This window comes from Parambassis ranga, chromosome 16, assembly GCF_900634625.1.
Source record: "Parambassis ranga chromosome 16, fParRan2.1, whole genome shotgun sequence".
Lineage (NCBI taxonomy): Eukaryota > Metazoa > Chordata > Actinopteri > Ambassidae > Parambassis > Parambassis ranga.
In genome coordinates this window covers 11,265,910-11,281,609 of record NC_041036.1, presented here as the reverse complement: position 1 = coordinate 11,281,609, position 15,700 = coordinate 11,265,910, and the positions used below count along the sequence as shown (strand labels likewise).

General features: G+C 42.0%; 1 protein-coding gene across 3 annotated transcripts in view; it reads left to right on the top strand.

Moving 5' to 3' along the window:
• Window positions 1-1,851: 1,851 nt before the first annotated feature.
• ptprub (protein tyrosine phosphatase receptor type Ub) overlaps window positions 1,852-15,700 on the top strand; it is a 133,817-nt gene continuing 119,968 nt past the window's right edge. For all 3 annotated transcript variants that reach the window (XM_028424917.1, XM_028424919.1, XM_028424918.1), the window contains exon 1: window positions 1,852-2,092. In XM_028424917.1, the coding sequence (XP_028280718.1) occupies window positions 2,023-2,092 (70 nt within the window). In that variant the 5' untranslated portion in view covers window positions 1,852-2,022. The remainder of the gene's footprint in view (window positions 2,093-15,700) is intronic.

Sequence of the window (15,700 nt, the reverse complement as noted above, 5' to 3'; positions counted from 1 at the left end):
TAAAGTTTCACCTCTTTAGATAAAAGTGTACTCTCCCCTGTGTGATTTGCTGTCTGTGTACTTTTTTTGAGCGCCGTTGCTGCATGCCAGGTCTGTATGATAGACAGCGACGGTTCGCCTTTCAGACAGCCTCTCTCAGAACTGTGATAATATGTTATTATCAATTCATGCACAACACTGCCTGTGCAGATGTAGTTGTTTGTGAGTGACAGCTGATAAAATACCTGATAAAATGACTTTCATCAGGGCGCAGCTCTCGGCAGCGCTGCTGACACCCGTCCTGTGGTTGGTTTTCAGCTGTGTTTTTTGCAACATCCTATTAGGTTTACTGCAGATTAAACTATCATGCAGTTGTACAGATTCTGGCCAAAAATGCTTGCATGGTTTAAATAAATTGCTACTCTGTGCCTTAAATACCAGAGTGCAAAATGTCTGCTCTGCATCCGGCAGGTGTAATTACAGGTGTTAGCCTGACATATGCTTGGCTCCTTTGGTTAAATTAAGTAATTTGCTGAGTAATGCATCATTCATCTGTCATTCAGGGCTAACAGCATTAGAGCCTGCAGCGTGGATGCGTCCATTTGTCCGCCTTTAATTGAATCCGTAGTTTTAATGTTCACACACACACAACAACAACAACATGAATGATGAATAAGCTGCATAATGGAATCTTGATCCAACTGAGGGTCCTGGAGCTACAGCAGAATGTGTCATGTTTTAACACACACAGTCACATCAGCATCTGTTCAAAGGTGCAAACCCACATAATCAAATATCTTGTGACATGTAATGAGGGTCTAATAATTCATACACAACTTCAATGTTTACAAGACTATCACATGCCATGGGTGAAGTCATGAGGTAGCCTACACAGTGAGCTGTTGTTACAAAACCTTCATAGCAACCTTCATGTTACCTCAGTCTCAAGGGCTTAGCACTTAAGAATGTAGAGGCAACAGTAGGTTTGAAGAAGAGACTCAGAAAGATTACCCCTTCACTGTGGAAGGTCAGTCACCCTCACCACAGACAAAAAACATGACAGAAAAAGATGACAGTACATTGTTTTGTCAGTTGCGGTTCCATTTTGGCTCTAGAAAGGAATATCTACAGGAATATGTGAATAACACCATACATGCTGTGGGTAGGAAAAAAAAGATAACCTTATCTAATGTAAATTTAATTCAACACTACATGACAGACTATCTAATGTATGGAGAAATATGCTTTGCTCCTGTCGTGGGTGGGTGTGAAAGCATGCTTACCTGTCTGTCCGGTGTGAATATATGACTAAACTGAGCTGTTAAATGGTGACATAGATATGATTTATTTTTTACATTTTTTTATATACATTTTTTATTCATCTATTCCTTTAGACCTCGAAGAAATGTAAGCCACACATAGAAGAGAAACAAATGTATGCAGCGCTGCTGGGTGTGGATTTGACAACTTCTGCTCAAAATTAAAAAAGACTAAAGCACGTGTCAATAAGCACATTCTATTATTTTGGCCTTCAGAACTACACACATAAGCCTCCTCTGAATAAAACTGCTTCAGTTGTCACAATAAAGGCTGATGAAGTGAGGAAGGGCAAAAATGTCCAAACAACTCGTGGTTCTCATAAATGGAAGAGGACACATACTAACACACACACACACACACACACACTCACACTGTGGTTTTGCTTGGCCAATGTTTGAACACCACAGTGTCATTGCAGCACTCGGCCACTTGGAGGCGCCCGGCTCATACTTTGAAGCAGTGGAGGCTGCTGGGAAGGCAAGAAGTGGGCTCGGGAAAGAAATCTCTCCCTGAACTGTTTACCCTGACGTCAGTTTGCAGAACTAGCTCTGCCCTGTCTCCCTCAGTGTCTCCGAAACTCCACTCAGTGAGAGTTGTGTGTGAGTGTGTGTGTGTATTGAGGGGAATAGATGGGCTAAGCGCTGCTACTTTTGCTCCCGGATGTCACGGAGTGAATGAAATGATTTCTTCTGCACATTTAAAGTGGACTAAAACATCTAGACGATGAACACCTGCGCCTTTCTCTTGATTTTGACTGTTCAGATCTACGCCGATGGCATCGAGGGGCCAACAGGTAAGACTCGCCTTTCACTGATCTTTACACGCAGCTGGGAAGTTTTTTTTTCCATGTGGATAAAACTCCACGGAGCGCTTTTGCTTTTAGAATGTGGAGAAGATGCCAACTTTGTGCCCCTGTTCACCAACACGTCGCTGCGTTTGTCCATGGATCCTTCCGCCTCCATAACACCTAGGCTACAATGGGACGGAATTAACCCCCAGAGCAGACGATATGTCTAAAATGTAAGAAGTTTACAAAGTGTTAAGTTGTCGCGGTGCCTCGTAAAAAGACTGCGCCTGGACGTTCTGGGAAAAGCTCCCATTTCCCCAAACAACACAGTTCCACTCCACGCTGCTTCTACTTACTGTTATCGCCTTTAAATGCGCCAGGTAACCTGAAAGGTGCCATCCAAAGTTACACGTCACTTTATTTGCTCCATCTCTAAGACTGAAAATGTGAGAGTTTGCCAAAGCTTGGCGCATTTAATCATCAATATTTGCGAGCATATCCTCACAGCCTGAGCCAACCTGTGATGACATCCAGAGCCTGAACCCTGCAGCTCCTCCATGCTGGCGTCGGGTTGCATGGCTGATTCCTGCAGAAGTTTACATTCTCAATGTTATTTTTGAATATAGAAAGCAAAGTCTCACTTGTTTTGCACTTGTTTTGAATACTGCTGGATGTTGTGTGTGTCTGTGTGTGTGTGTCCTCCTGCCTTTGCTCATTTCGGATTGTCTGGCTGCAGAAAGCTCACAAATGAGCTCCTAAATCAAAGGAGAAAAATATTTGAACTCTTAGAAGTTACATTTTCCTTTTTTTGTGTGTGTGTGTGTTTTTTTAGATGAATTATTAAAAATATTTAATTTCTGGCTTTTTTTCCTCATCTGTATGAGTAATGCAGTAGGCTGAAAATGAAAAGAAGTCACATATCAGGGAGGAGGAAAGAGACAAAATGACATATCTTTCGCTGCTTTTCATTCAAATTCACGCTTGTACAATGAGCCTTTATTCAGTGAATTTAATCATTTATGTGGTGTAATTACAGAGCTGTATTCTGGATATTTAAAGTCTGAGTTGACTCTGGCCCATTTCAATTTCTGTCACACTCTTACATATGTAAAAACTGTACCCCTGTGGGGGATAAATCCAGGGTATAAGGCAGTAACACTGATAACATTTACACTCTGCAGACTCCTTCTACATTGTAATAAAAATGCATAGTGATATATTTTTCATTGAAATTCAGCCAATGTTTGTGTTCCTCTCTCTCTGGCACTGATACACAGAAATGGGGCGAGCTACCACTGCTCTGTATGGCACTTGTATGTATAGCTGGTTGTGAAAGAACAAGGGAGGAAAGCACATTTTGTGCGAGCAGAACGTGTGTTGTCATAAGCTGAATGGAGCGCATCATTAAGAGGAATGGGCTGAAACACATGAAAGGATTAAATCACACGCAGGTAATTAAAAGGAGCTGAAGAGAACAGGAGCGCCTGCATTGGAGAGTCAACACACTGTGTTGCTTTTTTAGTTTGTTAACTGGAGTGTTGCAGGCATAAGCGTCTGTGTTTTAACTTCCCATTAGCTGCTGCCTTCCCCTCTTCTCCATGACTTCTCTACGTGCCCCTGCAGCTGAGGCTCCTGCTTTAGGTTCATACTGCTGTGGTTGTGTGAAGAACCACGCCTTGACCTCCAATGCCTAAAAACTATAAAGACTCTGTTCATGGCCTTTTCACCTAATCTAATCCATATTTCCTATCATTCTGGATTATGGTGTGGTCGGTCAGCTTTGTCATTAGAGGGTCCTCTCTGCTGCATTGTGAATGGAAAAAAAACATCACAGCGGCCTCATATTTCTGTCAGGTACAATGAGGTTACGTGGCCACAAAAGTCCAGTTTGCACTTGCTTGCCTGCCTCCCTGTGTGTGCGTGTGTGTGTGAAGCCCAATCTGACACTTTCACTCCTCTGTTGTCTCTTACGGGAATAGAGTGGATGTTCACTTACCATCTGTCTCCTCTATTAGCAGCAAATGTTGTCAACTGAGTGGTGTAATTATCCTATGTCTCATGACTCATTTCCCAGTTTGATCTAAAGTTAAGACAGAATATCTTTTTTTCTTTTTTCGTGCTTATTTCGGTGAATAAGATAAAAGGACTGTGAGGCCCTGACAGTCATGTAAAGCATGGAATGGAATGAATAATATGTCAGAGCCTGGGTTTATATTGCAAAAAGGAACGCAGCTCCAACCATAGTTTAATAATGGGTCACTTTTAAGCAAAAAAAAATTCTGGTTCTTTTTACATGTAAAGATTTTTGATTTTTTGTTCTTTGTTGTTCTGCTCTGGTGGCTCTAAATTTTATCATTGTCTGACATATTCCACACACAAATACTGATATAGAAATTAGGTGACTTTTTAGTCATAAAAGGGATGCATGAGTAGGCTGTATATCCAGTCATTTACAGGTGATACTGCAGCACATAATGACAGATTGTTTATTCACCACCTGGCTAACCTGCTTTATATTTATCATATTCCATTCAAAGCAAGTGCCCTGTTTTCTATACCAGTTTAATTGTTTTTATTCAGTATAGCACAGGGTTATTATTGTTATATTATTCATTTCACTCTGTGTATGGCTGTTGCATATTGGTTCTTGAGAGTCCATTAGATGTGCTCTCTATAATAGGCATTCTAACTGAATCGAGGGGTGGAGAGAAAAAAAAGGAGAACCTGAGATGCATTTGTGATTTATCGGAGGTTGTAATCATTGTGTAGAAAATGTTGCCTCGCACTGGAGAGTTGCAGCGAATCTACCAAGTGAAAGAGATCCCTGCAGGAGCCAGGCCACCATCTGTGGATGGAGTGAGAGGGACAGTAGGGGCTGGGCTTGAATCAGACTCCTGAAAAGCCTGGTTGATTTCCATCTTTGTGGGATCATGGGCAGTAATTCAGACAGCAGATGGAAAACTTTGCAACGAGAAGGGAGGAATAGAAGGGGGGGGGGATTTTCAGTGACGGAGGGAATTATAGATCGTCAGGATGTTTTGTTTTTAGCTGAGGCCACAGCAGGACTTTTGCTGAGCTTGTATGTGTGTCTGTCTTCAGTGCTTATATATGTGTGTGTGTGTGATTAAACACGTGCTCATGAGTCCTCTGCTCCACAGCCTGTCTCTTTTCTCTCTGATCTATTGTAATGTGGGACGGTGTGGAGTAGAGCCAGACCCCGATTGGCTTACTCAGCTCACAAGACTGGAAGATGAAACACATCCATCTACTGTATGCATTCAAGGAATCCTGCCTCATGCCAAGTGTCATGATTGGTGCTCCTCATCAGTTAAAACATGTGTCCGATCGCCTGGCCTCCTTTTGCTTGAGTTGGTCTCATTTTTCATCTCTGTGTTATGTTTTGTGGAGTGCTGAGGGTGCAGAGATTCCCTAATGTGACACTGTATTTCTTGTGATTGTTGTGCTTAATTAATCCTGCTAAGCTTTTTGCTGTTCTCTATTTAATTACTACACATTAGTGTTCTGTTTCTGTGTCGGTCTCCAGTTTATTTATTTTTGGTCTGTTTAAGGCTCTGCGAGATGTGGCCTGCTCAGGCGAAGGATTGTTTGCTCTTCTGAAAGGTCAAGTGCTGGTTGGGAGTGATGCTTTTTGAGGTAGAGAAGGAGCAGGTCGTTGTCATTGAGAACAGGGCAAAGCCCAAACGTGGGATTGTTACTGCTGTATGTGTGTGTGTGTGTGTGTGTGTGTGTGTGAGTGTGTGTGTGTGTGTGTGTGTGTGTGTGTGTGTGTGTCTCCTCTGCCATTTAGCCAGGGCTTCCTCTCAAGTCTGGCCAACAAAGAGCGCTGAAAGGAACCACTCGGAGGGAAACTGGGCAGATTGGAGATAATTATACATGACACTTATTATCCTGTCAAGGTCTCTTATTGTAAGTGTATTAATAAGGGTCAGGAATCAGGACAAGTCCACAGAAACAACAAGTGCGAAATAAAAAAAAAACTAATTTCCTCCTTTAGAAAAGAGTTAAATGACCATGAAGCATAAGCCAATGAGACACTTGAGAAATTAGCAGGGCAGCAGCTCGCCAAAGCATGTTTCCATTGACATTAATTTGAAAAAGACTCGGCAGTCAAATAGCTCACACATGTATTTAAACTCTTTTGTTTTTTCACTCAACATTTGGCAGAATCATTTCTCCTCATAAGACACTCCCATCTCAGATATTTCAGTATCTGCAATAACATTTTTTTTCCAAAGAACATAATGCACACAAGCAGATTTGTGTACCTTTGATGTCTATGGAGGCTATAGTATTATTGGGTTGCCCTATGGGCTTTATGAAACATACCTAATAAAACCTCAAAAATGAATCTGCAACAAGCTTCTCTGCCATTTTCTTGGCTTTTATGGTGACATGTCCCACCCTGATCACCAGATTTACTTATTCATATGAACACACAAAGGTCTTGATATGTAAACGTTGGCCTCCATTGCCTTGAAAAATTGACCCTGGATGATGTCCCCTCAGTGACTTCACAGCCAAATATTTGGTTTATTCACCATTAATATAACTCAAACAGTTGTTTGCTACATGCATATATATATATATATATATATATATATATATATATATATATATATATATATATATATATATATATATATATATATAAATTCAGTATGACTCAGCCTCTGGTCAGTACTTCCATCTTTTGCCTGTAATAGAAGAAAACCACACACTGAAGCCTCAATGCAGGAAGATCCCACTGTTCTGAGTGACTCAACCTGCTGTGACACTGATGCTTGCAGGGGCTTGAGGGTTACAGTGACACCTTCCAGCACTCTGGAAGAGACGCCAAGACTTGAGAGATTTACAGTCTGTGGCCTGCCTTGGCCTGTCTCCTCTTTTTCCACTCTGCAGTTCCAGCCAGAGTGCAGGTTTCTCTGCTCCCTCAGCCAGGTGTTATTAATGTGGTATTGATCTTTCAAACGCTGGGAAGTCCATTTTACTTAAATTTGATCAAAGTGGCATCCCGCCTGTGGCCTGCGAGTTTGATGTAGGAGTGGGAATTAGCTAGCAGGCCAGCCCGGATTGCATGACGTAAGTGCATAAGTTTTGCAGCAGAGGAATGTTAGCGGTACTGTGTTAGAGCCCAAGTACAGGGAAAAGAAGAAATTAAACGTTTAAAGAATGAGCCTCATTTCCATAAGGAGCCTGCATATGGTATATTAAAAATAAGCTACAAAATATCTGGTTGATGTACGGCTCCAAAAAGACACAGCTATTATACTCATTATCACTTTAAAGCATATGTTTTACCTGAATCATAGACACAGAAATTTATCATTGAACACAGATGGGCCAGTGTTTATAGCCTGGATATGAAAAGAGTGAGACTGCTTTGCTCAGGCACACAGACGGATGTGTAATTATCCAACAATGAAATAAGCAGGGCTGAGAGTCGCAGCCGTTTTAGTCCCTGTGTTTTCATCCCCAAGGTAGCGTGCTCCAGACTGCAGAAAGTGGGTCTGCAAGACTGATACTGCAAGTGCTGCTCCTTATCCCCTGCCCAGAGAAAAGAAAGCCTCCTGAGCAGTTTATATTTAGCCCGCTGGCCGTGTTTCAGTTCTTTACCTTTCTCTGTGTCAACAAATTTACAGCCACATCCTCCCGGTGCATATGTAAGGAATGCTCAGGTTGCTCAGGAGTCAGAGTTCAGGATTAGGCCAGGATTGCAGTGTCGAGAATCTGACCTATTGTTCAGCTGCCAGTATAGTCCTCTGCATACAGAGTCCCAGGTGAAATCTGAACCCCTGACACTCCTCTAAAAGTCAAAACACTCTCTTCAGGACATTTTTCTCGCTGACAGTGTAATGGATGCAGGCTTCTGCTGTCTTTGTGCTATGATGCCTGCTCTCTAAGGGGGAAGCGGTATTTCTGGTTGAACGAGTCCCTTTGGGCAAAGAAACATCTTCACAGATACCCAAACGCTTATCACCCTGATGTATCTCATACTTTTATTATTAGATTGACAATCTTTCACATACACTTTTATTAGAAAAGTGGAAAATGGAGATCAACAAAGTGTGACAGGGCATGGTTAATGTCTGCTGTGATGATTTAAACATGTTTGAGCCCTGCCCAGCATGACTGGTAAAGCGGTTCTTTAACAAGGTACTCATTACGCGTTGAAGGGATTTTGCGCCTCTTTTCCTGTGGAACGGTCTCACGGCGCAGTGGTGACACTCAGCTTTGACAGCTGCTGTTGCTGGTGAGGTTATGGGCAGGTTGTGGCAGCTGTTGTGTCACAGGTGCCAGCTGGTGGTAAATCAGTCAAACCTGTTGATTACATACAACATGTATGAGATACTTGATTTAACAAGAATGTGATGCTGATGATCCTGGTTTTAAATTGGATAATATTTATGAGTTTTTTGTGTAATTTTCTGTCTTTAAAAAAAAAAAAGCTTCAGAGAGCTGCAGTTGTATGGTTTCCACCACAGCAGTGTGAATGTTGCATGCAGTTTCATCACAGTTACACACTACTTTTTTCTTATGATTGCAGTATGCATACACTCCTCATTATCCTCTGGACTGCAGGTGCTTTGTGTTTGATTCAAATGTAAATAAAGACATGGTGGATCTGCAGCATGCTATGATATACTAGCACACTTGCTGGCATCTGACCGCTGGATGGGTTGAAAAGCTTGTGTCGAGTGATGTTAGTAAAGTGAGTTTGGGGACTCGGCCAGGCCTTGAACGCTTTGTTCTGATTCAGCCGTTGAAGTAAGACAGAACAAAAGCAGATCCTATTGATTTCTCAAACACAACCTGTCACAGTCGGCCTATTGTCTTCTTCCTCTTGAAACTCTCCTTTCGATCCTACATGACCTCCCATCACAATCCTCCTCACTTTGACATGCCACTATTTCAGCAGTTGCTCAGGGGAACAGTACCTTTTTTCTATTTAAAAAAAAAAAAGATTTTAAAAATTGTAACTGATATACGATGTGTAGTTGAGCGACATCTCAGGGCTCGTAGTTCAAGGTGCATCCCCACGCTCCTGCGTGACATCATCCTTAGTGTACACATTCAAACCGTTCATTAACTGCTGATTCCTTGAAAACGTGTCTATAATTTATTTCTTCTGACAGGGTGGTGTAATTGCCTGAAGGCAAAAAGATGAATCTGTATTTGCTGCCAGGTGTATTTTGACAGTGTGCGAGTCATTTCTGCAAGGACACTAATGAAGAGGGATGCTCCAGACCAAGAAAATATGTGCCCTTTATCTTAGATCACTGTGCTTCCATTGCGTTGCTCAGAAACAGGTAGAGGACTCCCACATAATGCCAGCACATGGCTTTAAGGTTCAGCTCTGTTTAGTGACTTAGCTGAATTCCAAGTGTTTTAGCCCTGACAAACCTACCCTCAGGGCTTTCTGGCCCTCCATAGTCCTCCATAGTCCTCCAGGACCCTCCAGGGTCCTCCTGGGCGGCTGATTGCTCAGCTGCTTGGTGTTCCTGAGAGACAGCTCGTCGCACAGTTTGAAAGACCTCTGTTTGTTCCTGCTGGCAGTCTGACTCAGTGTGCCAGTGGAGAAGAGGCGGCAATGGGAAGGTGATTGCACCAGGAGGAGAGGGGCAATCTTCTCTTGGGGTAATCACCCAGGAGAAGATTGACCCTCTGCTTCTAAAGAGAGTACACAGTGGACCAGGACAGGAGCCAAAGTCTAGTCTGAGCCTTTAACCTGCTGTTCATACAGTAGTGCATGCATGTCTCTCTGTGGAGGAGAGTCGTCTCCTGTGTCGTTTTCACACAGGCTGAGGTTTTTCCTGTCTTGCATGAAGAAGGGTCAGGAGCAGTTAAACAGGAGCATGGACACAACTAGAAGCTCCTAATGGTTTTGTTTTTTTTTCCAGAGATGGTTTATGGCTTGTTAGCAAACTCTCATCATGCTGATTTACTGTATGTTGAAAGGCTCCTTTTTTGATAGTTTCATATTTAAATAGAGGCATCGTGGTCAAAAGTCAATTGAGCTGCTCCATCCATCTTTATTTACAGCCTCTGTGTCATATACTGTACAGTCTGAAAAGCCTGTCAATGCAAAGTTTGTGATTTACAGCTCCCAGCTTGCGGTCTGTGCTAAACTGACTCTTAAAAAGTGACCTTTTTAAAAAAAATGCTTTCTTAAACTGTTTAAATGCTGACACCACCAGTGAGATGTGATTCGCTGGCTCACAGGGCCTGCATATGACCAGCGGAGGAGATTTCTGTTGTTTTCAGGCATATTAATGTAAATAGCAGACTTCTAGAGAAAGGCCTGGAGAGGGCTAATACAGATAGAAAGCTTTCATGCCACTTTCAAGTAGTGTGGACCCACTGCAGCTGAAGGCAGAACTGTGTGTGTGTGTGTGTGTGTGTCTCTCTCACATTAGCACAAAGCCAGAAATATACAAGAATGTCCAGGGAGCCCACGGGGTGTTGTTAACAAAGGGCTTAATTCAAAACCACCAAGAGAAGATTGTAATTATTGCTTGGCCTCTGTGTGTGTGTGTTTGTGTGTTTGTATGCACACTGGCGACTGCCTGGGTGTTTGTCTATGGAAGAGCCAGATTGGTGATTGTTCCCATTCACCTGATTATATGTAAATATTTGCTGAACTCCTGTGGCCATTTTGAACTTCTATAAATCACAGCCATGTGGATTATTATGGAGCTGTTGTTTGCTTTATTCTTTCACGGTGTGAAAATGCTAATGAAAAAATTAGCATACCATTCTTAGGACACACTCTTCTTGATGATAAATGCATTGCACTTCGAAGATCAAAAAGTCAGGCTTTGCTGTAGAAACAGACTTTTTTTGTGTTTGGAGAGTAGCCGGAGTACACAATGTGTCAGAGACCTCGGAGCAGGTCAGGCCTGGCCTTTGTGTCTCCGGACAGCCAGGGTAATTAGGAATCAGCTTAGCCCAGGATTACGACTGGAAGCAGGCTGATCATAGGGGACAGGAGAAAAAGCATTAGGCATTAGGAAAATTGTGGTTAATAGGGGTATTACTCTACTTAGCAGTGCTATCATGTGACAGTAAGACAACTGACAATGGAACCCTGTTGATGATTACATCCTTTGCTCTCTGCTAATAGGCTTTACTGCAGATAGCTTTGTTTACCGACAGTGTGCCGCACTCCACCTTCCTTCATTATTTTTCATCCTCACACATTGAAACTTTTTTTTTGTAATATATATAATTTGTCTCAGCCTAATTAGAAGGTGGTAATGTTTTGCTGTACAACTCCCTGAGGTATTGGAGCAGACATATTTGCCCGGCACCTCTGTACTGAAACATGCATGGTTGTTCATCTCTCTTGTGAATGCTTGCACACAAACGCATGCTTGCCGTTTTTGAAATGTTTTTTTTTGTGGAATGTAATTAATGTTCTCATTAAGTGAGTGAACACTGCAAGGCAGGACTAAAAGCCTGATACCCTCGGGTCCTCGCCCCTCTCTGCTTCAGAAAACATGGCCACTGAAATGGATAGCCTGCGTTCGGCATGTGAACAAAGAGCGGTGAGATAGCTACTTTGTTGTCAGTCCAGCCTTTTATTGTGATCTGCATGCAAGAGGTAACTCAATGCTTGTAGCCTCTGCACCACCTCCATAAGTGAAGCCATTTGTTGCCCTTTAGAAAAGGATGTGAAAAGGCCAGTGTGAATAATAACAATAGAGGGAGAAGATTTATCCAAACACAGAAAGGTTACATCAAATGGACCACCTAATTTATTGCATTAGTCTTTATTTACAATGAGCTTTGCTGGTATCAGCTGTTTGTGCAATGGAAAACATTGCTGCAGGTGCATAGTTGGCAGAATTATCAGTGCATGACATGACACAACAATGCTTTGTACTGACCTTATTGAGAGGGAGCAGGGAATTGTTTTCCACAGTCTTTAAGGGCTAATCCCATCAGAGGGACTGCACAGCATGGAGGGATAACTCAGTCACGTCTGAGGTAGTGCTGCCAGAACAAGAGGCAGACTGGAATGTGTTTGTCTGGCTTTATTCACCCTGACTGGAAAGGAAAAGCAGGAAAACTCCCAGACAACTTGACTTCTTAATTACTCTTTCTGAGCCAGGATAAAGAGCAAAAGTCTGATTCTGTATTGCTGAAAGCAGGAGGCAACTTTGGATTTGGGATTCAGCTATGGTGTGCCGGACTGTCATTATGGTAGATGAATTAACTAGGTTTTACCTCTCAGAGGAGGGTTTCTCACTTCACTGCTTGTCTGTTGGCTTGGTTAGGCACATGTGCTCTTTCGGGGAAACAGGCTCATTCAGTGCTGAGGCCATGGAACTGAGGATTTATCCCAGTCCAGTGAGTTCCTGTGGTGCAACCAGCTCCTGTTGAAGGATTTAAGATGTGCCTGCCTGTCTTCTCCACAGAGATTAAAAAGAAAGATTTTTTTCTTGAGTTGTAATAAATATCTTTGTGTCTGGTTGATATGTTCTGGTAGAAGAGTGGGTGAAAGGTGAGGCTGAGAGGCTGTTTTATGGAGGAGAAATGTGGCTCTAACCTGGATTCTGTAGCTCTATTCAACCAGTGCACAAAACTAATCCAAAAATTGTTTTGGATAAATCCTTCTTTATACAGGATGTTGGCTCTATAACAGATATTTATATGATGCTTGTTGGACCAGTTATTAACAAATAGTACCCAAAATATTTAGGGACATGATTCCAAAGGGCTGTGGGGTGTATATAAACAACTAATAATCCCAAATTATTAATGAGTTAGCAGATTATTATTATATCATTATTATTTTATATTTCTGATATGAATTTTGTACATTTAGGACAAGATTTGTACAAACATTTGTAAAAAGAACACAAATTTATCAGGAAAATGTATCTTATAAAATAAAATAAATACATTTATATGGGAAAAAAAAACTCTTTCTTACTAGAAAGAATATTTTAACAGTTTTGTCATTAATTGTGTACATTTAAAAGCTAGCTAACAAGAGTTAGCTGAATATTTAGGTTCTTTTAAATGATTATAGACTGACATTTGATACTTGATGGTAATCAGCTGACATGTCTGTTTTTCTTGAAGGCTTTTATTGTGAAGCAGCAGCAGAAAATGTTGAGTCTAAATTAATAGACAACCAATAGAGGGCATCTGCTTTCTCACAGCTGTACTCTGCTACTCTTTTACTCCAGCCAACTTTAGTCATTGTGATTTATTGTACTCCAATTGTGTAGGGATGTCTTGGGTCTGTATTACTTACTGATAAATTGATGGCGCCTTGGTTGTCTCATATTGCTGCGAAGACATTTTATGTAAATAGCCATGACACAGTGGAGAAATCTCCCATGTTGCGCTGGCCCAGTGACTATTGTTAACTGAACATGAAGTAAAAGTATATTTCCTTGAGGTTTCTAAACAACAGGGATGTGACTTGGCTCTGTTCGACCTCTCCTCCCCATGCCAGGGAGCTTTTTTCTTCTTAATTCCTCTCCGTTGCTCATCATTCCCTTATGTTTCTTCTCCATCTTTGTCCTTGTCCCCTCAAGCCTCAGGGCCTCTGCAGGATCCACAGTACACTCAGTGTTTCTGCAAAGGGTTCGGTATGCAAGGCAGGGGAGTGTGAGCTCAAAGCAGACCTGCCTTTGAATGTGTCTGTCTGCCTGCCTCCCCAGGCTCTCATTAAGCTTCTGTGTGAAGGTGTGTGATTCCGGAGGCTGTTGGGAGAAACATGCGCACATGTGGAGGTTAAAAGGCCCCCGACAGAGACATAATTTCTCATCCTGGGGCGGTGGGAGAAGTTAACTTCATTAGCCAGTTCCCGCTACAAAGATTAACTTCATTATACTAACCAAGTCTAGATGGTGGCAGAGATGCAGAGTGTGAATGTCACACCTCAGACCAAAATCTGTGCAAGTTTTTTTACACTGTTGAGTGTGTGCGTGTGTGTGTTTTACCTGTGAAGGGAGGGAGGGAGAGTGGGAGGGGCAGCTGACACACCTGGGACGTTTGGTGCTCTGTAAATTGCAAAGTGAGTCATCAGGTAATGAGCAGGTGTCAGTCTAAAAACCTCCTTTGTGTAATTTGGTTGATTGAAGTCACACTCACTGTAATGCACACTGCTATGTGTTAACATTTCTCTTTAAGATTTCATTACTTTGACTCTTTTAGTTTTGCTACCATGTGTAGCAATAAGCACCTGGAACATTTTGACATTTGCAGTTGTCCGTCTGACGCAGACATGTTATTTGCTATAGCTGTTCTGTAAGGCATCAGTCCCTCTTGTATGACATTTCATAGATGATACTCTTACACACAATAACCTGCCATTGTTCTTATGCTGACAAAATGACAGTTAGAGTTACTCTGCTGGCTTTACAGTTAATTATGAACATGCTTCACTTGTCTTAATTGATATTATAACATTCATTTATACTTCAAAATAAACACCTGCTTTACTTGACAGTCTGCAGCCATTTTGGCACCCTAACTGCTAATTAAACACTTAGGAATATTATCCTTTTTTTTTTACACCACACTGTGAGTTCATATCAAATTTGCAAATTTGTGCGCCGCTACCGTAAAAATGTGCAGGCATGTTTAGTCACACAGCCCTTCCCTTTCATCACTCAGAGGGCAAACACCATTAACCTCTTTTAACCCGAATTGATCCACAGCACCTCTCGACTTAAGTCTCCACACTAAGTAATGGAATTGGTGTGGGTTTACTGATGTGGTGGTGCTCGGTGCACTCCTAAGGTGAACCTTGGGCGATAAAATTAGCAAGATAAGTTTCTATCATGCACAGGAAGCAGTTCATCGACTTAATCACTCGCCATATCTTCAGGGCCGTTTCTGTAGCCGTGTTCTTTCACATTCTTCAAGACTTTATTGCCCGGAAAATAGAGAAATTTTGTTCCCTCAGGCATGTTAGATTACAACTGTCTAAGCCTTCCACATGAAGCTGTGTGCTCCAGATTAAACACTTTAAATCTCTTGAGGGAGTTGCTGTGAAGGCCACTTTCATGAATTGTCTTGCCTCTTATCCTGTAATGCATTGTAATAGCTCTGTGTCTGCACTCACCTGTTGAAATTCTTTTTAAATGTGTGTATATCCTGCAATCTCTGTATTCTCTTCACACACACACACAGCTGTAATATAACATTCATACACAAGGCTTTAGTGCCAGTCCAGAATTTTATTTTTTCTGACCTACAAATGCTTCAGAAAACACACACACACACACACACACACACACACACACGCTCAGGCTCAGGCTTGTCAGCTCTCCAGTCATGTACCATGGTCAAGGTGAAGAGTGTGAGGAGGGGGGGCAGGTGAAGCTGGAAAAATGCAGACACATGAAGATGAGAGGAGGAAGCGAGGAATGGATCTCACATGTCCTGCCTACAGGCTCCCTGTTGTTGTTGGTCTCATGCTGATGGACCAGATTCAGTAGGATTCTGCCAAGCTGCTGTTTTGATAAAATGTTTTCAGGAAATGGTGAAAACTGAGCTGACTGCAACCTCTGGCTTTAAAGAGGAAAAAAAAACCAGCAGCCATGAAAATGAAGTTGTCATGTCATTGACTGC